This window comes from Epinephelus moara, chromosome 12, assembly GCF_006386435.1.
Source record: "Epinephelus moara isolate mb chromosome 12, YSFRI_EMoa_1.0, whole genome shotgun sequence".
Lineage (NCBI taxonomy): Eukaryota > Metazoa > Chordata > Actinopteri > Perciformes > Serranidae > Epinephelus > Epinephelus moara.
In genome coordinates, this window is record NC_065517.1 from 41681645 (window position 1) to 41705364 (window position 23720).

Below are 23720 nucleotides of genomic sequence, written 5' to 3' on the forward strand. Positions count from 1 at the left end.
ACACATCACCGTGTTTACTGATTCTTTTTTTTTTTAGAATATAATTGTCAATCACCAACGATAAGAAAGTGTTGAATCACAGTATAAATGCAGGATTTCCAAATTATTATCAGTTTGTATTAAAAATCAAAGGTCAATCACGTCATAAGAGCACTTATTCGAAAAGATTAAAGAAATCTTAAAAAGGAGCAGTTCACCCCAAAATGATCATTTGTATATCAGCTACTCGCCACATGTCACCTTGAATTCATGAGAGAAACTTTGCTTTTCTTGCGTGCCTCCATGGTGAACAAAGAATCCAAAAAGGCGAACATTCTTCATGGGTTGGGGACCACGTTAAAGTACAGCAAAACTCAGGGCTGGGTGATATGTCCTGGAAATTATTTAACAATATTTTTAGGCTATATCTCTATTTTTAAATCTCCTCAAAAGCACTGCATCAATGCTCGGACTGGGAGACAAAATCCAACATTATATTTCTGACTAAATACACTCTGTGATGCACAAAAGTTGTACGGATGACTATTGTTTTGTTTTGTTGTGTTCAAAACACAATAACACAATTACATTTTTTTATCAATCTCATTAATAATTAAGGCAGGTGTTAGAACAAATAGAAGATCTGTTAAGTTTAGCCACTTAACTGTAATGCAGCCTTTAAACTGAGGGAAAAACACCATTTATGCCACATCATGATACAATATCCAGAATCTAAGACGATATGTAGTCTCATATCTCGATAACGATATAATATCTTCATATTGCCCAGCCCGAGCAAAACTACATCAAATCATCTGTTTACAAACACTCGCACGTCTCATGCAGTAAAATCCAAGTCTTATTTATCCAGTTGGTGCTCAGCCCTTCAAACACATGCATTTTACGCTAAACACTGTGATTTAAAACACGTCAGTAAAGCCATAGACTGTAGATGAAGATGGACAAGGTGAAGACAAAGCACCTCCATCGCCCCCTGGTGGCTGGCTGCAGATGGGACACCCTAACCCAGGAGGAGGAAGTGGAAATGCGTTGTCCATCTTTTTTTTTTACTGTCATTGGTACAAACAGTCGTATGCAGGGCTGTGGAGCTCATACATGCATGCTCAGGCACACTCAAGGCGTGCTACTTGTACTTGTAGGACTGAAGTGCAAAGACGTGTTTGGGAAGAACTGAGCAAACTGCTGAAATAAATGGGACTTGGATTCAACCACTTGGATTCCTGTGAGAGTTTGCAAATGGATGTTTTGATCTAGTTATGCTGCTGTTTGCCTTTTTCAGATTCTCCGTTCACGATGGAGGCATACGAGAAAGACTTCTTCCCAAGTTCAGTACTTGATAAACAAATGGTCATTTTTTTAGTGAACTGTCCCTTTAACTGTAGTAATCGTGTGCACTCGTCTATGTAGCACTTCTATTTCCTCTTGGCACAAACAACTGGGTCGAAAATAACATTCCCCTGAGACTTAAATGCAACTCCTCTGAGGTCATCTTCTCAATCAAAAGTTCAGTTCAGCCTTGTGGAAATGAAACGTACACTGGCCGAACGCTTTCAACTATAAAATACCTACAGATCTTGTATATGAATATAACTCCATCCAAACATTTGGCAAAAAAGAAATGTAGTTTTTCAAGAAATGATTTGTGAGATGAAGCATTCTCAGTCTTTTCCTTAATAAGCGCTGGCCGGCTGCTCTCCTCCGTCCTGGTAGTCAGTGTTGTACGGGAAGTAGTAAAGGTCGTGCTTGACGGCCATGAGGAGGCCGGGGAGTCCCCTGCAGCCGCCCAGCTTGGAGGAGAAGACCACGCTCGGGATCAAGTCATTTGCAGCCGGGTGGGGTGACGGGATGGTCCTCAGTAGGTGGCCATCTTTCAGGCTCCATAACCTTGTGTAGCAATCCTGACCGACTGGGGAAGGAAGAGAAGAGGAGGAAATGCAAAGTGAGAGTTTTGTTTTTGTGTATGTGTATTTTTTTAACTGAAGCTGAAGAAAAAGACACTTTGAAATCTGATTTGAGCGTCCACAGAGTCCACACTGAGACACATGTCAGTGTGACTGGAATCCCATTTCAAACCACCTCCAAATACAGTTCAGATCATATTTGCTGAAAACATATTCATGTGTTTTTTCTTTTGTGGTCCAGATGTCCTAAAATCAATCTGGATACAATTTGGATAAGAAAATAATTTGGACTGACAGTCTAAACAAGGCCTAAGTACATCAGAGCATGGTAGATATGACCTTGGTGTCTGTTTGATTCAGTGTGTAGCAATCCCTCATTGTTTAGTACAGTACAGTTTGGGTTGATGTCACAGCTCCCCGGAGTTGATTGGAGGGTAATTCAGGTCACCTGTTGTGTGTGTGTGTGTGTGTGTGCGCGCGTGTGTGTGTGTGTGTGTGTGTGTGTGTGTGTGGGTAATGACTCCTAATTAATGGAGAGCAGCTTGGTGCATTTCCCCTCTGGACCAATCAGGGTGGACGACGCCCTTCCTAAGAGAGCTGAGGAAACATTCTCACTCTTCCTCAATTGAATGCAGACTTGATGTTAGCAAACACTGTCAGTCAGAGGGCCTGTCCCATTATGTGCGCTTCATCACACTTATGCACTTGGACACTTGACGTGCGAGTCCATGAGCTTAGTGTAAGAGCACAAGTGTATCCCATTTCTACGACAAACACAAGTGCAGTGCGCTTGATTTTTACTTTACCCACACTTACGGTGAGACTGCACCTGAGCAGTATTTGGCCAAGTATAAATCCCACAATGCATCACCAGCTGGTGGAGTTTCAGCAATAAACTAAAGAAGGAGAAGCTGGTGAAGTCTGCCCACTATAGTTCAGTGAGTCTGCCATCATCGGGATTTTGACTGAGATGCCGCCGAAGAAATTTCAATGTAAGAAAAATGTTTTATAAATGTAACTTTATATCATAGTCCCGTTCATATGATAGCGTCACGATGGTACATGTTAGGAAGCTTTGTTAATGTGTCTGTGGTGAGGAAATTCACATCAAGCTTTGCCCTGGAATTATTTACTAACCACAGAATTTATCTGAAATAGGGACCACGGAACAAACGTTCCAATTCATTAAGTTAAGAACGGAAAACGATTACCTGTTTAACGGGGCTAAATATACTGCAGCTGATGGATACAGGTGAGTGGTTTGCTCCGTCATTTCTTTTGATTGATGTCTTTATTTCCAACATGACAAATATTACAAAACAGTAGTTAACTTATTTAACCCTACCCCTTTTATTCACTAATTAATAACCTGTAACTTTCCTTTAGATATCCAACGTAGTGTTATATATGCCAGCATATTAACTGACTTCCTTAAATGCATGTCATGGAAATATCATGAACTGTTCATGTACCAACATGAAAATATAATCATATATCCATATACATACATCAGCTCAGCATAAATCACAGCTGCAGATCCCTGCTGATTATCCACACCTTTTCTCATCCCTACATGAAAATTATTTCTTTACACCCTTTTCTAAACTGGATCATGTTTGGATAATGTTTTTGTTCACGGAGAATAACATCCAATGCGCACTGTAAGGGGCGTTGTCAAGTCTGTCCCAATTTCTTTAAATATCCCTGCGTACTTGGCCACTTAATACGTGCTTGAACACTATAGGCAAATGTACGTTCCGCGTGGCAAAAAGTCACCAAAGTGTGTGCGTAACCAAGCGCACTCAGCCAAGTGTGGAAAAATGGGACAGCCCCAGAGACTCTGGCCTCTAGGTCCGTCTGGGCATTCTGTGCTGTCATTTGGCTGAGCTGCTTGAGGGAGATTTTGTGCGTCTTAAAACCTGAGTGGAGGGAATATTAAAGAATCCCTTTACACTAGGTCACCTGCATCTGCGCTACTCTTGGTGTGTTTGACCTAACATGACCCCTACCCCATATAGAAACACACTGGTTCATTATCGAAGAGGCATTCCCATTGTAGAGACTTGTTTCTACTAGTGAATTATTATTTTTTTATGTGGTTGTGAACTGCCTCTCACACTTCCTCCTGACCTGTTGAAACCTGGGGAATCAGTGCCGCAACAAGTTTAACAGTAAAAGCTTTAAAAACCAAACTGTGTCCTGTCCTACCTGCCAGCAGAAGCCCCTCAGGCTCATTGACGTGGATGGGAAGGTAGGCATGCTCGTTATAGTGCCCTTTGTACTCCTGCACTGGCTTTGTCACCCGCACGTCCCACAGCTTAATCTGCAGAGAAATAAGAACACATAGTTATAGCAATAATAAAATCCACATGGGCTAATACTTTATGAATTATCTTCTGAAGAAGTTTGTGTAAATATAAGCTAGTTACCCATTTTCTTCCCACCTGGATCACTTACCTAACATCAGGACCAAAACATGGTTAACACACTAGTCTTTGAGATGTTTGTAGGACCCAATCTATAACCCTCTGTTTACAAAAAAGATCTGTATTTTATTTGTTTATTTGACAGGGACAAACAGAGCTTCTGAGCTGCACCAGAGTTAGCTTTGAGCTAACTTACATCTGTAGTCTCTGGTCAGGAAGCCAGTACATCTTTACTATAGACTGTTTCCTAGGACAGTGGTTTTCAAACTGTTCGTGCCCAAGCCACAGTCTCAGGCCACACCTGTATTTATATCTGTGCACAGTAGCATCTACAGTGTGTGTGTCATCACTCTTATCATGGCATGAGACTAAAAATAAGAAAAAATAACACAGGTAGCTTTCGTTTTCCCTTTTCTATCTGTGGTAGGTCGTCCTCACTCACTTGGGTCCATCGTCCCACTCATGGCTTTCTCCTTTTAAATGTTACCGTCCCTCACACTAGCTGCCAATCAGGGCTTTTGATGTGTCACACACTTATGATTCCCATGTCTGAACAACAACAAATAGCTTCCCTGAGGGTTTTCTAAAATTAAATTAAATTAAATCACATTTTTCAAAAATGCATTCATAACGTTTTGTGTAGGCCCAGTTGAATATTGCAGTAATAATGTACAGTAATGACAAAATCCCATGGCACACCTGGACTGGCATCATGGCACAAGGCATGACCTGCCCTTCTCTCCCTATGATTGGCTAGTGCTCGTTGTCTTCATTAGTTAGGTTGGTTAGGTTTGTGCAAAATGAATGAACGTTGGTTAGTTAGGATAAGAATGTCAGGGTAAGCCAGTCAGAGGCAGAGTACAGCAGGGAAAGGTGGGTCATGTGTTTCCGTTCATGCCTGACGGGTGCGTGACTGGCCTGATTTGAGCCATAATTTTATCTTGAATTTAAAATCAGTAAAGCTGAAGCACCCTCTTATATAACTTAGTACTAATCTTCAAAAAATGTTCAAGCCAATAAGCTGACCTGGCCCAGCATGTCAGCAGCGAGCAGGTAGTTCTCATCCTGCAGGACGCGTACGGAGGTGATGGCTGATTCCTGATGGAAGCGGCTGGTCTTCCTGCTCTGATCCCTGCGGCCGCGCTGCCTCAGGTCAATGCTGAAGATCTCTCCTGACCGGCAACCATTAAACAGCACAGGGACCTGATGGAAAAAGTTGTTTTTTACTTAATTGCCTCTTCCTGTCTTTTAACATTGAGCCTTGTCAAAGAGAAATTCATACTGCAGCATGTTCCCAGTGAACTCAAACATGCTTTAAAGGTAACAGATGACTCACCCTGAGGGCAAACTGCTGAGCCAAGACATCGCTGCCGGCGCTGTACGTCTGCGTTCGGCCCGTCTCTGCATCTTTAACTATCACCCTACGAGACAGGCCTGACAACACATGCAAGAAAACATCACTTAGATTTATCAGTTTGTCAAGAGGAAATGTTTGCCCAATTAGTAATTACAAAGTTGGCCAGTAACAAGCTCTCTTACTTAGGTAACTTTTAATACACTATTTTAATGATTTAAAACAACAATGAGCGCCTAGGTAACTCTGCATTCCAACATAAACTTGAAGCCCAAGATGGATGTCAACGTTTCTGTCTGAGTGGATTTGGTAAAACAACAGAAAAGTTCTTGTTTCGATTCCAACGTATTGCTGTCGCTTTTTCTCTGCCAAAACAAATCATTCAAAGCTGTTCAACATCCTGAAACTACAGCCAAGCTGGAAAACTCACGGCTCCACAGAAGCCAGTTATTACGATGATCTGATTATGTATTTCATATTCAATCTTGAGTTTCAAAACAATGGGTGACGGCTGGACAAACCTGTGCTGAAGGTCTTGTCAAACTGGGGGTTGAGGCACCAAGCACAAGACCAGGCTGAGGATATCTTGAAGCTGCACAGCATCCCGGGCTGCTCTGAGGAGACAGAGGGACAGAGGAGAAATGTTACTATGGGAGGTAAGCAAACAAGACCAGCATAAAATATGGGTTTTATTTAATCACGGTCAGCCTGCAGACATTTGAGTACATTACAAAGTCAGGAATTTTGAAGCCCAGTGAGGGTTAATGAATTAAAAAAGGGTCAAAATGAATTATTCTGATTACTTAACATCATATGAAGGCAAACATGAATGTCTTAAACATCATGAGAAACCAAAAAAGATGAGTACAACCTGGGTTGGAGTTGCTGAAGAGAGAAGCAGGAAGTAAACTGACACAGCCGGGGGTGTCTGCCGCTCCTACCAGACACAGCCTGACAGTCAGCTCAGTCAAGGGAAATACAAGCAGTGGTTGAGTTTTAACACATGTAGACTGACTAAGAGCACCATTAATGCTGAAGAAGGATACAAGACGTGAGAGTCTGGGTAGTTGACTGAGGCCCAGCAGATGGAATTCACCTGAAACACAATTAGACAAACCTTTAGCTCATGGGTAGCCAAAACAAAATGACAGGTAACCAAACTAACAGGGTTTACTATGCAGGAATTTGGGTGTCATCCTTTGGTGTGCACGAGGTCAGAGGTCAGAAGCCAGTTCAATGTACCCAGGATATCTTTTCGTCATCTGGCTTGACTCACCCGTCACATCGTCCGTCTGATAACTGGTGCCACAAAGCTGGTCATCAACCAGTTCAGTCAGCTCTGGGTTTTCCTATCCAGCCACGAGCGCGTTCATGTGGAAGTGGCAGGGGTGTTAATTACGTGTGACATCATCAGAACCATGAATGAAGGAGGCTGCGCCATGTGATATGTGATTGTGGATTATTTTACTAATGAAATAATATCTCTTTTATCCCAGTTCTAATCACACAGGTGTCTCATGTTATTTTGAGCTGCAGAGTGGAAAGGTGCAGCACTGTAAGCGATCACTGCAGACTAAAATAAACTTTGCGTAAGTTCAAATCCTGCTAAAATCATGTGTTTATTGTTGTAAATGTTTTCTCCGTTTGTTAAAAGCTCTGTTTTAAAACCAGTGGAAACAGATCCCTGAGAGAATGAAATGATTCCACTGAACGATAACAATAAAAAGACTCCTCTTTTTTTATCTGAGACTTTTGTCCATGGATACTTTTTCTTCAGTGATCTGATTGGTCAGAGGTCAGGGTGTTGAAAAGTTGTGATCCGATACTCTGAAGTTAACCTGCTCCGGAGCAGGTCAGCTGTTCAGCTGTTAAGTTGCAATCAATATCCTTTATTTAACCAGGTAAAAACTCATTGAGATTTAAAACCTCTTTTCCAAGAGTGACCTGGCCAAGACGGCAGCACAAAAGCAAAATGGTTACACCAAACACACAAGACACAAATTAAGTACGATCACACACTACAGGAAAACCAGAGTGGGATTACATGATTACACAGTGCAATCACAAGATCCAATTGAACTTAATTCTCTGTCTTTTATAATTGTCTTGAATTCCCCCAGAGTTACAAGATGTGTCAGTTTCAAGTCCTTCTGCACATCGTTCCAGGTAGACGGGGCAGAAAATTTAAAAGCCTTTTTGCCCAGTTCAGTTCTGACTCTCGGGACCTTTATCTGTATGATGTCCTGAGAACGCAGGCCAAATCGGCTGAGGTTTCTACACATGTGTAAACACAAATATGTCGGCAGAAGTCCAAGAATAGATTTATAAATAAAAGTCAGCCAGTGAGAGTCTACAAACATACAAAGATGGGCACTGTGCGATGGCATATAAGGAATAGTGATGTACACGATAGCTGCAACCAGTAATAAAACGCAAAGCACAGTGGTATACACTATCCAATTTCTTTAAAAACTGATCAACTGTGCAACTGTGATTTATCCTGTTAAAAAGAGAACCACCTTCATAGTACTGAAAACCCAGAGTTAACCCCGATGTTACCTCGCTAACTTTAAATTCTGCTGTGTAGTACAGGCCTCAGGACTCCATAAAAACATAGCGACCAGGCTACATTACAGTCTCTGTCTCTCTGCTCTGCTCTGTGGATGCAAGCTGCAAGTCTGCATGTCTGTGTGATCGAGGGCAAGGTTGAGCTACACAGAGCAAAGAAGCCAAGTGGACAGGGTGAAGCATGTGCTTTCTGAACTCACAAAAAGTTCAACAACGCAGCACCTTCCTGCAGGGCTGTGAGGAGGAGTGAGTGATTATTTGTGCTTTAAAACACCAGAAAAAAGCTTTGTTCTCTTTAACATTAATTCACTCTCTGTCTTGCTGGAGCACTGCTGCTCTCTCAGTTTGTTTGAGTCGAGGAGGGGCCAAGTTTGAATGTTGTGTTTACCAACAGTAAGTGACAACTCCTGCAGAGCGTGCCTTTAAAATGTATGAAGGAACATGGATACACATTCAGAGTCACTGCTCCTGTGAAACACTCCCACCTTGCGGTTGGTGAAGTAGAGGTTGTCGCACATTTCCACAGACAGAGATCCTCGGCTGCTGCTGCTGAAGTTCATGATGCCGTACTTGCAGCCTCCGTGTGACACATCGTTGACTGTGAACACTCGTTCGCATGCAGAGTCCCCCTGAGAGAGACGAGGAAGAAGAGGGAGGATGTACAGACCAGCAAGTACACTGGGAAAAAACAGTGATGATTTTTCCAACTCTAAACTAAGTATAAAATGTGTTTATACAATGCGACTGATGTATTGTATGAGTTCAAGTGTGTTTGGTGTGTGTTCTCACCACTATGAGTCTGAAGTTGTCAGTGTTGGGGTTGCTGTTGTCCGTGCTCTGGATCTCTAGTTTGTGGCGTCTCATTCCACTGACCTTCACCTCATGGACCAGCCTGGAGATGCACAGTAACCACGTTAACACTGACTAGAAACATCTGCAGACGACCAGGATCATTAACTCCCCTCCTCTCTGCTCTCTGACAATGTGTCTGTGTATTTATGTGTGTACAGAAATGTTTGACATGAGGATAAAATAAATCATGTAAATAAAATGTATTCATATAGTTGAAACTGTCAGGCTGCACAACGTTATGACTTTGTTTTAGTATGTTTCTTTCCTGACCCGTTTTTTTAACCCACGTCAAAATTGATTAGCGTCATTATTAGTGGCCCGGCAACGCTCCAAAGAAAACTCACTCTACACATACAGAACCGATTATCATTACAGTTAGACTGTTTTGCTGGGGTTGTTTTCTTTAATGTATTACAGCTGTGAGCAATGTGGATAGGATACAAGAGGACTAGCACTGCGTCCATGTATACACACAGCAGCGTGATACAGTACCTGCAATAGGAGTTCTCAGGCAACAGGCCAAGATGTCGTCTCTGCAGCAGCAGCGAAGTGTTCAAACCTTTTCTTGGTGCTTTCTATGAAACAAACAAACATGGAACCCAAACACGTGATGAGAAGAAGTAGCACTGCAGTTTCAAACACAAGAAATAACATCACAATGCTACGAGCTGAAGAACAACTGAAATAATTCTGACTCACTTTTCTGGGTTTTTCATCCTCTGCCAGCATCTTGTTTCTCTCTTTCTCTCTTTCTTTCTCCTGTATCTGCTCTCTGGTCAGCGGGTTGCAGTTGTTGTGTCCGGGCAACAGGCGGAAGTAACGATTTTTCTCCGGGTCAAAGTAGAAACCAGGCAGCTCTGCCAACAACCAGTGGTAAAGTTAGTTTAGTTTATTTGATATGGACATGGCAGTGGCATTACAACTGTACATTGATGCGCAAGAACCAGATGCAGTGTGTTTAGTGAAGCTTTTGAAAGTTAAAATATGCTATTCAAGTTCCTGATCATGTCATTTACAGTCGGAATAACCATGTACTGATCAGCAAGGGTTTTGTGCTGCAGTGTTTTTTGATTAAGTCTTCATGTGGGCACCAACTGTATTAAATTAGTGTACGAGTACCAGTATACAGTGCGTGTTATGTGTCGTGGATGATGAGTCATGACTGAACACTAAACCTCTGTGTTCAGAACAAAAATGCTACGATTAATAGCTCTTCCAAATCAACTAAAACAACAGACATATATTTAGCAAGCAGACCTATCTGAAATGTAATTTTCTCTCTGTAACATATTTGTGTGATAGCATTTGAACCTGCCTCATTATTGTAAAAAAAAATCAAATCTGGTTCTTCTTTATGGCCTGTTAAATTATAAATAACAATTTAATTATTAGTTTTGCAGTTTAAAACCTAAAGCACCAGTCTAAAAAAAAAGCACTACATTCTGGAAACATGATTTTGTAATAATGCTTTGTTGGTTCTCAACCCAGAGGTCCTGACCCCCACTAGAGGTTGCCAAAGCTTCACACAGAGTCACGAGGCCTTCTTGATTTTACTGGGCCTAAATCTTAAAAAAAAAAAAAAAAAGGTATTGTTATTTTTAAAGTTTAGATTATCCTTCAAGATATAACGGTTACAGGATGAGGGCATGTTGAAGACCTGAACACAAGCAATAATTACAGAGTCTGAGTCTTCACTCTGCTAAACAGCCTCCCCCTAAATTAGAAAAGTATGCGGATAAAAAAACAAAAACAAAACAGAGCTAATCGAGCAATGGCAAAGTTTAAAAGAGAAGGGCACATTGAATTTGTCAGACAAAACAACACAGCAGAAGCCTATTAGGTGTGTAGGATTCTCAAGAAAACAGACTTGTATAAAAACTTCATAAAAATATCAAGACAACTCATGTGTGGTGTAACAATCACAGGAAAAAATAATCCAGATTGCTTCCTTGTGTTCACCAGTTTGGTTAATTGTACAGTTTATTGTTATTGTTCTGCACCAAATATAACATAAAATATCAACAGACATATGTCACTTTGTCAGAAGTTGTCAGCTTACTCAGTGACAGAAAAGGGGTCCCTTAAGGGAAAATTTTAAGTCATTTTTATCATGAATTGTATACAGTATTTGTGATGCAATATAGACTCTATATACATTTTAATACAATATATTCTACATGAATACTTATTGTTTCTGAGCTACCTAACACAGGTCTGAAACTCCTTTTTACGCTTCACGCTGATGCAACTCATTTAAAACCTGTCTTAGTTGATTTTATTTGTTTATTTGTGGTTTATAGTTTGAAGAGAGATATTCGTGTATCAAACTGTCCCAGATGTGGGTGCGCTGGAAAATATCGCTTGAGTCTTTGAACAGAAAATCCCGCACACTGCTCTTGCTCAGCTTCATTCTACAATTCAAACAATGCTATGATTTTATGGTGTAATTTTTTAAATGACTTTTTCATCTTATGATTTTAAGATTTGTGGCTTTGAATCAGTAAATAAGTTTGCCTGTTTTACAGTTCTCTGATGTAACAATAAATACTTACTGTGACCATGTTTAAAGATATATATTGTACAGAATATTGTCAATCAGCAGCTTCAGTTCAAAAGAATCTGTATCAGGAGATGTCTGGATAAATGCACATGTAATGACAGTGAGAAGGAGACTGACTGATAGATTGTTGAAAATTGCACTTATTTTTCTTAAGACATCTCAGGCTGCTCATCTGTTTTGTGAAAGGGTGGATCTCCACAGACTGTACTTGTAATTCCTCACACAGAAAAAGGCAAATATTGGAGCTGATGGCTCTTATAGGTTATGGTGCGATGGTTTTATCGGTCCGGCCCATCTAAATCAAATTGGGCAGCATGTGGCCCATGAACTAAAATGAGTTTGACACCCCTGATGTATACTATGCATCCTCAGAAATGATAATAATAATAGTAATAATGACAAACTTTCTTTACATAGCAATGTTCATACAAGAAATGCAGCACAACAAGAGGCCCGTTTCCACCGCAGGAACTTTGGGGTAATTTTACGGGGCCGGGGCCGTTGGTGCGTGTCTCCACCGCAGGAACCACCCCCAAAGGACAGAGTTCCGGAACTTTAGACCCGTTTCCACTGAAGAAGTTTCTGGTACTATTTGGGAGGAACTACTACAGGAACGTCCTCTCGCTCCGCCCTCTCAACTGCCGTGTCTCCACTGAGAGGGCGGATTTAGATGGGCCGGACCGATAAAACCATCGCACCATAACCTATAAGAGCCATCAGCTCCAATATTTGCCTTTTTCTGTGTGAGGAATTACAAGTACAGTCTGTGGAGATCCACCCTTTCACAAAACAGATGAGCAGCCTGAGATGTCTTAAGAAAAATAAGTGCAATTTTTAACAATCTATCAGTCAGTCTACTTCTCACTGTCATTACATGTGCATTTATCCAGACATCTCCTGATACAGATTCTTCTGAACTGAAGCTGCTGATTGACAATATTCTGCACAATATATATCTTTAAACATGGTCACAGTAAGTATTTATTGTTACATGAGAGAACTGTATCCTGGTCAGGGAGGAGAAGCCTCTGAAGCAGAATTTTACATGAAGACAACACATTGTTTGACTTGCTCCTCAAACCTGACACCTCCAAGTCATCTAGTGGGCCGGACTGGACCATTTGGCGGGCTGGTTCTGGCCCATGGGCCGTATGTTTGACACCCCAGCCTTGGAAATGTCACCTTCATGAGGGTTTGCCTTGGAACAATAATGTTTGAACACCACTGTGCTGCACAACAAATGCTTGTTCACTTATGGAAAGAGTTGGTGAGTGTTACTGACCTGGTGCAGTAGTGCTGGTCTCAGAGGAGGAGGAAGAAGATGAGGAAGATGAGGAGGAGGTGGACTGGTTCTCATATCTCCTCTGAGGTGCTCTGTATGATGGCCCAGCATCATCATGTCCAAACCTGACAACACAGGACCACTCTTACTGACGTCACAGACACACATCACTTTCTTTAAAATTAACCATGCGCCAGAGTGTCCTTAAACATACCACTGCTCCTCCTGTGTTGACCTTTGCCGGTTGCCCCTGTACCAACCATGGCGTTGACCACCACCACCTCGTCGCCTGTACGGCCGCTGCCCTTCTCTCCAGTTCCACTTCTTCATCCCTGCTGTCTGGGCCGCAACGTAAGGATCCTCACACCACTGTCTTTCATTCACTTCTGTGTGTACGAGTGTTTAAGGCTAATTGAAGCGGCATGTTTACGTGTTAGCTAAATTAGCAAGGGGTAGCCATTAGCATTCGTTAGCTAACGTTAGCTACACATCTTTTTCGACACCTTTATATTAATGTCGGAGATTAGACATGAGTAAACGTGAATACAGTTTTAATAGCTCAGTAAAAACGCCTTCCGTTAAAGGTTAACAATCTTTATTTACTTTATAAATGAACGTAACGTTACAGTTTAAACACCTTTTAAGCTAACTGTTGTACAGTGAGTTCCTGCCATGTTGTCCCGCCTCCCGATGCCACTCATTGGCTGTTCGCTAACAATAGCGGCTGACGTCGCAGGCATTCATTGGTTGTCTTCTTTGTGAGCCACGAACCAGAATTATAATGAAGGAATGTGTTTTATTATATTTGATTGACAGACGATGGACATTGGAAATACTAATACAAAATATGCACCCTCTTATTTTACCCCCTTTTGATTTCAATGAATTAAAATAAATGGTTGTATTACAGGCTGTTATTGTATAAAAAGCCCAGAATAAAACCTGTAAAGGCCACTGCAACAGAGCCCATGATATTTAACACTCTTATTTCAAACTGTTTCACTAAAATAAAGACAGCTGGATTTTATTCTGTGATATTTACTACTCTGAGGTCTGGGACATTGATGTTGACAGATTTCTCTGAAGCCACGCCTAATGTCTTGATGCTGGTGTTGTATTGGTAGGGAGCACAGTGCCCAGGACCGCATTGGCTGTTGTGTTTTTTTCATAAGGGTCCCAAACTACACCGAGATTTGGAATATTACGTTACAGTCCTGCAGGAAAATGGCGACAGTCATTCATAATCCTCTAAAATCGTGAGTAAAATTCATTTTTTAAAATTAAAATATTGCATATTTGACTGGATGTAAGGTAGTGACTGATCTGCACAGGGTTAAGGGTTTTAAATAAGAAGCACAAAAATGAACACAGCTGCCATGCACTTCTTGGACAGTCTCCGTGTGTTATCTGCAGGTATCGCTGTACTTGCTGTGTTGTGTAACACTAATATTAAAGCATGCACTCGTGCACAATGTGCAGAGAAAGCGTCTCCAACCCGCGCGTAAATGTCCGCACTTTGTTTCTCTCTCCACCTCATGCACTTGGTTTCACTTAGACAAAAAGTTGCCACCGTGCACATTCTGCTTTACAAACACGGTTGACAGAAGTTTGCATGCAGGTCTTCTTTGTCAGTGGCAGGCGGGTGGATTTGCATAGATCATTTCATGCCATTAATGTCACAAAGCGCACATTGAGAGGGCGACTCTCGCTCGCTGCGCGGCTCGGGCTTTTTGCTGCGAGTGTCAAACGCATGTAAACAATGGATGGCGGTTTGTAACATGTTATTAATATACAGTATTGACCTCCTTTCGTGCATGTGGAGGGAAGCTGCGATGTAAAGCAGATTTAGGGGGCGTGCAGTGTCCCTGAAGTTAGATTTTTACAACGGATGACTTAAAGGTGGCAGTGTCAGATCTTTGCAATGGACGCATGGATGTTTTCTGATTTGCCACCTTTAAGAAAATGTGCAAAAACTGCCAAATATATAAAAAAAAAATAATTAAAAAAGACCCTTCTTATGTGTGTCCTGCAATAAGAGCACCCGTAACTTCCAGCTCAGGCCATTTTACTGAATGCATGTCTGTCTTCCTGCTGGCTGACAGCAGATGTTTACCACTGGGCATGTGGAATGTGCACAGAGTTAAGACCCTTATCCTAAAATCTGTTGTGCAAAGGGGCCATACATGAATGTGTGTGATGCTGTGGATAAGTGTAGCATAATCCACATCTATGCTTTCATTTAAAAAAAATGTAATAACATGGAAGTGTGAAGAAACCTTGTTGAACTGTCATCAGTCATCTGCTGTGCATCCTCTTAAACTGGAAACAAAACTGAACCATTAATGTGCCAAATAACATTTCTCTGTATTTATAGTCAGAGGAGAAAACAAGGAGGGCAAGAGAGAGGACTCAGGATGCTGTTGTTTTGCAGAGCTCTTTGTTGACAAGCCAAAGAAGATCCTACTGTACAAAAAAAGGCTTTAAGCTGCTGTATTCTACTGAAACAGATTAGGCTGTGGAGAATGTAGGTATATGGGTGTTTTTTGTGTGTGTGTGTGTGTGTGTGTGTCTGCAGTTGTGCATGCAAAACAGCAGATTAGGAGCGTCCCAGTATTCTCCTGGCTCCATCTGTTGAGAGAGGGAGAGGTATATGTAAAGACAGACAGACTGATGGAGGAAGGGAACCCCATCTGCCCTTCATATATATATGACAGGATTCTCTCAGACAGGATTGCCCCCCCCCCCCCCCCTGCATGTGATATCTGCAAAAAGGGAAAACAATGTGTGCATATTAAGAGAAAACTGTCTTGTTGGAGTGTGTGACTTTATGGGGAATAATGTTGTGCTGCAGTTTTTAAGGCAGTTTTTGAGTCCACTGTATGAAACAATAGGGCCGGCTTGTCTCATCTGTCCTCAGGATGTAGCTGGTAAATCATACGCAGTCACAGAGAACGTGATATAATCTTGCCCACTCTGAAAGATGAATTGCAACCATCAGCAGCTCGCAGTAAATACGTCTGGCTCTCCCTCGACTCACTCAGACATGTTTAGCTGTGCATATTTACTTGATTTATTTAAACTCTCGTGTTTTTCCCCTACAAAGACCTCTTTGTGATTGAAACCTGGGTGGCCTTGGACTTAATGAAGAGCTGACATGAGAAGTATTCAAATGAGCGATGTAATTTACATGCAGAGATGTGCGTGTTATGTGTGCTTTTTCTATCATTAGGGTTGTGATGAGGAAGAGGAGAGCTCAGGTGGAAGGTGGTTTGGGTTGTGTTTGCATGAGGGATTGAAAGGACGCAGGCTGAGATTTAGGGAAATTTTAAAGGAGGGGTGAGTGTGTGTGTGTTTTTATTATGTGTGTTTGTTGGATGCGTGGGCGGTTGTGTAGCTGCCCGCCCCTCCCCCAATTTGCGTGAGAGGGAGCGTGAGTGAGTGATGGAGGTTTGGGGGGTAGGTGGGAGGGTGGTGGGGTTGTCTGTCTGGCTGCATTTACTGCATACATTTATGCTACACCCTCAGCACAGGGGCGAACCCTGGCCTTTGTCTATGAGAGCCCGGGGAGTGGGAATGTCCGGGAATGGTTTCCAGGCATGGGGAGTTAAATGGCCAGGAACATTTTTTATAGAAAGCTCCATGCAGTGATCAATCCTTTTTTTCCTCCCTGTTGTGCACATGGAACTGGCACGTTTCCCTCTTTATGTTTCTGTGTGTGTGAGATTACTGACATGTGAATGGATGTTGTTCTCCACATAGCATCTGAAACTGCATCTGAATCAGGGTTTCCCCTTTGCGACACCCTTTCCTCCCCCCTCCGTCTGCACTCTGCACCTTTCCCTTTCATTCCCTTTGTGTGTCTGTTTGTGCACGGACAAGCGCGTGTGTGTGTGTGTGAGTGCGCTCGTGCGTACACACATCCGCGTGTTTGAGAGAAAATGAGTGTGACAGGGTTTGAAAGGGAACACGTGTGCCCCGGGACATATCAGACCCCTCCTCTTCCCTCCCATTCTGCCTCCTTGGCTCCTCCTCCTCCTCCTCTTCTTCTTCGTCTCCCTCCTCTCTGCTTCACCCCGCTGCTCGCCCTACAAAGTGCCACAAAGACGCCTATCAGTGCCCACATGCTGCTGCCACTTCCTCTGGGGCCTCTTACCTATTCCTTGCCAAAAGTAAGCTTCCTCTCCCCGCTCTATCTTTAGTGGTGAACCCCCATCATTCCCTGACACTACCAGTGGTGTTAAAATGTTCCTCTGAGGTGCCGTGTGTGCGTCCTGGGCAGATCTTTATGAGAGAGATGTGTCTGATTGTTCGTTGGAGAGGTTCGTGTTGTGAAAGAGTCAGTCGTTGTTACAGTTTCGCATTACCTCTGAGTCAGTGAGCTGAATGAGGTCATGCAAACAACATTTAAACAGTTCATGCTGAGAAATGCTGTAAAGTCATACCGGCTATTATCAGCTCGTCAGTGGGCCCTTTCAGTTTTATATATTCCAAAATTATAGTATGTCAAAGACACGTTTTGAACTATGTACATTAGATGTGATTTACTCAAGTATACATTGCAAAAAGACTCACAACATGATACTAGTACTCAAAAACAACATTCATATTGAGCCACTTGAGCGACTGTGTAGTTACCACTAAATGCAATGTAGTGCTACTCCAAGAACTCTTAGTTACACAAAAAAACGTAACGTAAGCATCACTTATGAGCTTTTTCTAGCACTTTCAACTGCATCACGAGGCCTTCCCATGCTGTTCAAAATATTCTGAATTATAAAGCATGTATCTAAAACCAGGGTTTGTTATGGAGTTAATCAGAAAACATGAAAACATCCATCCATCCATTGTCAGCCGCTTATCCGAGGACGGGTTGCGAGCAAAGCATTCTAGACGTTCCTATTCCCAGCAACGCTTTCCAGCTCCTCCTGGAGGACCTCAAGGTGTTCCCAGGACAGACGAGATGTATATATACTCCCTCCAGTGTGTTCTGGGTCTGCTCCGGGGCCAGTGGGACGTGCCTGGAACACCTCTAACAGGAGGATCCTGATCAGATGTTGAACCACCTCAACTGACCCCTTTTGACGCGAAGGAGCAGCAGCTCTACTCCGAGCTCCCTCCGGATGTCAGAGCTCCTCCCCCTATCTCTAAGGCTGAGCCCAGACACCCTACAGAGGAAACCATTTCGGCTGCTTGTATCCATGATCCCATTCTTTCGGTCACTACCCAGAGCTCATGACCATAGGTGAGGGTTGGGACGTAGATGGTCCAGTAAATCGAAAGCTTCCTCAGCTCCCTCTTCATCATGACGGTCCAGCACAGCACCTGCATCACTGCAGACACTGCACTAAACTGGAGATCCCTCTCATGCTCCATTCTCCCCTCACTCGTGAACAAGACCCCGAGATACTTGAACTCCCTTGCTTGATATAAGATGCAGTAACACTGATGTATCCCTTCTAACGCAGGATGTCTGTGCACTCAGAAGCACAACTGTTATTAATGTCCATGAGCTGTTGAACAAGTGTCCTATTTTATGCCGTTGTTTGTTGGGGGTGCAGCTCAGGAGACAGGAACAAGATCAACAAACCGTTCAGCAAAGCAGGATCCATTATTGGCCTGACCCCTGACTCATGAGAACAGGGTGTCTACAGGTCGTCTTAAAATGTCTTAGCTTCAGTGTTGCAACAGTAAGGCCTTAAAAGTCTTAAATTTGAATTTGTGAGGTCTTAACTACTACAAACATTTGATCTAATTTTATTTATCCATTTTTAAATTGCGTGAAGCCATTCTTTGTTAAAGTCCACACTTCTAATGTTACAAAACTATAATACCGTCATTTTACTTAATACTTGCACTTACCTGTTGGCAAAATGTAGACTGACTTAACTCACTCTGATAACCATATTTCTACATAACACTGACCTCTGCACAAGACCACATATATACCACTTGCCTGCAGTGCTTAAATAAGTAAAACAAGATTTGTCCAAAAACCTTTCCTAAATTTGACCCTAACCCTGAAGACATTATCATGGAGCAAAGAATAAGTAGGAAGCTCTAGAGTGTTGTGCAAAATGAGGATCATCGTTCAGTGTTTTAGCGAGCTGAAGAGCTCTGTTAGTGATCGGCTTGTTGTGTCCAATAAGTCCTTTGAACCTGCTGTGGTGACGTTTTTTAAGAACACTGTCACTGAGTGGTGCAGTCACACTGATGTTGCACTGTTTATTACAATGCTGTGCTCTCCCCTTATTTTGCATTGCCTTGAGTTGTTTGTCTCTCCTGTTGTCTCACTTGTTATCTGTCCTTTGCATTGTATTGTATCACATTACATTAACAACATCTAATAAGTGTTAAGTTCTTTTCTCGTGCTTCCCTGTTTCAACAGAAGGTATAAATCATAGCATCTCCTTCAAATGTCATATTAACTGCTCATAAGTACAGAGACAGAGCAGTATACCAACACCACCACAGCTCTACTGCACACACACCTGCAAGAATGTCAGCACACACACACACACACGTCTGGCTAAAAGCAGAGTCTGACTTGTTAATCTAATTAGAGGTTTCATTTTGTGGTGAAGAAATAAAACCAAATTAGTCGGTGGTTGTTCGATGAAATCCAGAGTGAAACCTTTTGCAGATCACCAGAGGCTTTTATGTTTCTATAATTTTCCAAGATGAACACCTGAAAGTCTTGCAATTCAATTTTCACATCACAACAACAAAACATAAAAAGAATATGTTTTTAAATCTGCAGCTCAGTTTCTGTCGTCTCTTGTCTGTCTCTGGTGATGTCATTGATGCTGTAACCTCAGCCATCAGCCTGGATGCTGCTTCAAAGCAGAGAGCTCATTAAAATGATTGACAAAGATGTGATTCTAGTACAAGACCGACAAAACACCTCCTGCCTCAGGGCTTTTTTGTTTTTGCTTTAACCCAAGAAAGAAAACAGTGGTTTTCATCATTTATCAATCCGTTCTGCATCTGATTATTTTCTGAAGTAACTGAAGAATGATTTGGTTTATAAAATGTCAAAAAAAATGTCCGTTATGATCAATGTGATGTATTGGAATTAGGGCTGTCAAGCTATTAAACAAATTAATCCAATTAATTATAAGCTCTGTGATTAATTATTCTAAATGAATCGCATTTATCAACTTTTGCTGTAATGGAATTTAAAAAAATGTCAATTCAAATGGATTTTGGACACGATTGTCCCCCTGTCCTCTACTGCTGAAAATGGTTTGCAGTCCATTTTGTAAGGGGGTTAGTTAGTTGGTCACAGGTAGACTTAAGCGGGATTTATATTATATATTGTTTCAACGGTTCGGATTTAATCAGAAGACAAATTAAAGAGGATGACTAGCCAATGTGAAAATCAAAAGAAAGCATAGAATAATGTACTGAAGGAGAGTGTTGTTCCATCATATGTTTTTGTGGTTTGAGAGCAAAGATCCGGTCGCCGCTGTGCAAAACTCCGCAATACAATCCGTCCAGTTCCCTGCACAGTCGCCACCTTGTGGTAAAACATATTCATGAATGCTCAAACTATTAGTATGGGCTTATTTAGACGTAATAGGCTAGCTTACCTCCATTATAATGCTCAAATATGTTTTCAGCTCCCCACAGATTTTTTATTTTATAATTTTTTGGGTCAAAAATGGCTCTTTTGGTAGTAATGGTCGCTGACTCATGATCCAGACTATGTTCCTTTTTATACATGGTATTAACATGCGTCTTGGTTGATCCGAACACAAGTTGACAGAGCTAAAAATGTGTAAACAACCAGCAAGACACATTGTGATCCGATCACTCAAACCACTTGCTGAGGTGATCTGGGGACGCATTTGACCACATATCTTTTGTAGTGTAAACACTAATGCGTCCTGATGCGTCCCCAAGAAGGACTACAGCAAGGAAGGAAACATGTGGATGAAATGAGGAAATGTAGGGAGAAGTAGGACAGTGATTTATTATGCCACTGATGAGTTCTTTCAGTGATTAATTATTCAATTCAGCACGGAGCGAACGTGCTGTGAGCAATACATAACAGACAGAGACACGTTGCGGATTAAAGTAAGATTGATGGCGAGGAGTGACAGCAGACATCCAAACAGAAGGTCTGATTAATAGAGATGAAGATTAAGCTGAGGTTTGAATATGCATAACGTCCATAAGCTCTGTCTCTGGGAGCTTTTACCTGGAAACAATGACAAGACTGGCCGTCACACACAAAGCTCCTTTGTGCTTGTATGGAAGCAATTGAGACAATCACAGTGGTATACAGACACACACACACACACACACACAAACACACACAGCAACTGCAGATTCCATCAGTATCCAGGAAGCTGTTGACCAAGAGGAATGTGTTTCTCCGACATGCAAAACTCCTCTTACATAAGCTCCATCACTAGGATCAGCCATACAGTCGACTAATGGGCACAAACAGGAGCACAGTACAATCTCTGATGGTTGAATCTGGTTCGGGCGAGTGGGGGGAGGATGTATCAGGACACGCAACCCACAGACAGATGGTCTTGGAGGCATATAGACACACACACTGTCTCTTTACTCTCACTTAGCCAAACACATGTACACACACCTCTCAGACAAAATGCACAGCAGTCAAACAAACAGGCACGAAACGCTTGCTTATGTAAGAGTTTATGAAGCCGCCCGAGGACGTCACACAGACGCTTTGTTGCTGGAAATGGGACAGAAACGTACAGGCGATATGGGATGACACAGGGGAGGAAGAAGAGTGGGGAAGACAGATGCCTGTAGGTCCACACACACACACACACACACACACACACTTCAGCCCAGGCAACAAATAGTGAAAGCAGAGATAACGCTTCACCTCTGGGAATGTGAGTTATGTGACAGGAAGTCTCTTCTGGAGATTTGGATTTGACTGGATCAGTGTGACTGCTGGTCCGTCGTCATACTGTAAAAACACGCGTGGCTTAAAAACACCAGCTGCCTTCCTCATTTCTTTAGGTCTCCTGACACAAACCCCAGCCAGCAAATGCCACATGTGTTGAAGCGCGGACGTTAAACATACGCTGTGGCGCTGGAGGTGCACACAGAGCCACTATAGAGGTTTTACTTTAGCGTGTTTGCTGTGGTGCTGTGAAAACAACAGTTTGTGGGTTTAATTGGGGTGTTACATGCTGGACTATTTGTTTACTGGTAGCAATGACTTCCTGGAAATAGACAGTATGCAAGGTGTACCAAGGTAGCTGTACTGTGCCATATGTCAGATTTGTCCAATGTTCCTATTTCCCCTCTTTTTATTCATACTTTCATTTCCTTTTTTCATGGAGCTATATATACGTATTCAGAGCATTAATGTAGCAGCAAACCACTTTTTGCTACGTGAAGATATAGCAGAGTAATGGCGTTCTGAGGAGTAAGTAATCCAAGCTTCTCTGTTCGTTGTTGTGGTACGTTACAGCTGTGCATGCATGTTAGTGTATGTGATTCCAGTGTGTGTATCCCACTGGCTAGCTCATCTTCTCTGCACTGCACTTAAACAGTGGTTACTAAGGAAAGATGGGAAAACAAAGGAAACTCTGTACTATCACTAGAGGATTGGGAAAATTTAAATTAAAACTTAAACTAACATTCGCTCTAAGACTCAAGATGGATCAATTTGAAAAATGCTGGAAAGGATGGATTGATTTCATTAGCCCACATAGATCAGGCTTCAGGTTATAATGGAACATCATTTGTAATGTAACCCCCATGTTTTTTCTATGCTACACGCCCCTCTTTATTTATTTATTTTACTTTACCTCTATTTTTAATTCTCTTACTTTCTTTTTCTGTTTGTCCAATTTGTACTGTTTCAGTTGTTAAAAAAGTGTACAAAGTATAACACTCTGTATATGTTGACTTTAAACATAATAAAAAGATAATTAAAAAAACAAACAGTTGTTAGTGGTGATAATGGGATGGTTTCATCGTGGAAGGGTAGTGCCCATCCTCCAGTCAGCTCTGTCAGCACTTTGGCCACTGTTAGCACTGTTGATGCTGCAGTGCCTGAAATTCATTTTTAAGTAACATTTCGGTCGGACTGGACCTTCGTCGAGTGATGACGAAGGTCCAGTCCGACCGAAATGTTAGTGTTACTTATAAACTGTGAAGTTGAGCAAGAGCAGTGTGCGAGATTTTCTGTTCAAAGACTCAGATGATATTTCCTAACGCACCTGCATCTGAGACAGCTGGATGTGCAAACATCTCTCTTAAATGAAAGAAATTTTTCACAAGGGGGAAATTCTCCACTTATGCCGTTTTTCCATACACTTGCTGGCTTGGCTTGACGTGGTTTGACTCAGCACGTCAGCCCAGTGTGGCAGGGATTTACATCTCCATTAAAACAGGGCTACCCACTTGAAGGTGTGTCTAGTGATAATGTCGATGACATTTAATAGTAGCAGGCTGATCCATGGCCAAAGGTCTCCTGTCATTTTGCAGTGTTTTATCATCAGCAGTAACTTAAAGGGATAGTGCACCCAAAAATGAAAATTCAGCCATTATCTACTCACCCATATGCTGACGGAGGCTCTGGTGAAGTTTGAGTCCTCACATCCCTTGCAGAGATCGGCGGGCGGAGCGGCTAGCACACCTAATGGCAGACGGCGCCACAGACTAACGTCCAAGAACACAAAATTGAAACCACAAAATATCTCCATACTGCTCATCCGTAGTGATCCAAGTGTGCTGCAGCCCCGACATAAAAAGTTGTTTGGAAAAACGTCATATGAACTCT

General features: G+C 42.1%; 2 protein-coding genes and 1 long non-coding RNA gene across 8 annotated transcripts in view; 2 read left to right on the forward strand and 1 right to left on the reverse strand.

Annotated features, from left to right (window-relative positions):
* LOC126398334 (uncharacterized) overlaps positions 1-23720 on the forward strand; it is a 672738-nt gene that overhangs the window by 617451 nt on the left and 31567 nt on the right. The window lies entirely within an intron of this gene.
* On the reverse strand, positions 22-13636 carry wdr21 (WD repeat domain 21). Its single transcript, XM_050057476.1, has 13 exons — positions 13158-13636; positions 12944-13068; positions 9801-9958; positions 9594-9676; positions 9039-9141; positions 8735-8878; positions 6728-6777; positions 6553-6632; positions 6203-6295; positions 5664-5761; positions 5354-5530; positions 4110-4224; positions 22-1906 (listed from the first exon to the last, which is right to left on the reverse strand). Exons 1-13 carry the CDS (start codon positions 13271-13273, stop codon positions 1671-1673), a joined length of 1578 nt encoding a protein of 525 aa, XP_049913433.1. The 5' UTR covers positions 13274-13636; the 3' UTR covers positions 22-1670.
* LOC126398287 (zinc finger protein DPF3) overlaps positions 14045-23720 on the forward strand; it is a 423217-nt gene continuing 413541 nt past the window's right edge. For all 6 annotated transcript variants that reach the window (XR_007570750.1, XR_007570749.1, XR_007570751.1 and 3 more), the window contains exon 1: positions 14045-14199. Coding sequence is in view for 2 of the 6 variants with exons in the window: in XM_050057497.1 (XP_049913454.1) it covers positions 14168-14199 (32 nt within the window). In the remaining 4 variants the exon portion in view is untranslated. The remainder of the gene's footprint in view (positions 14200-23720) is intronic.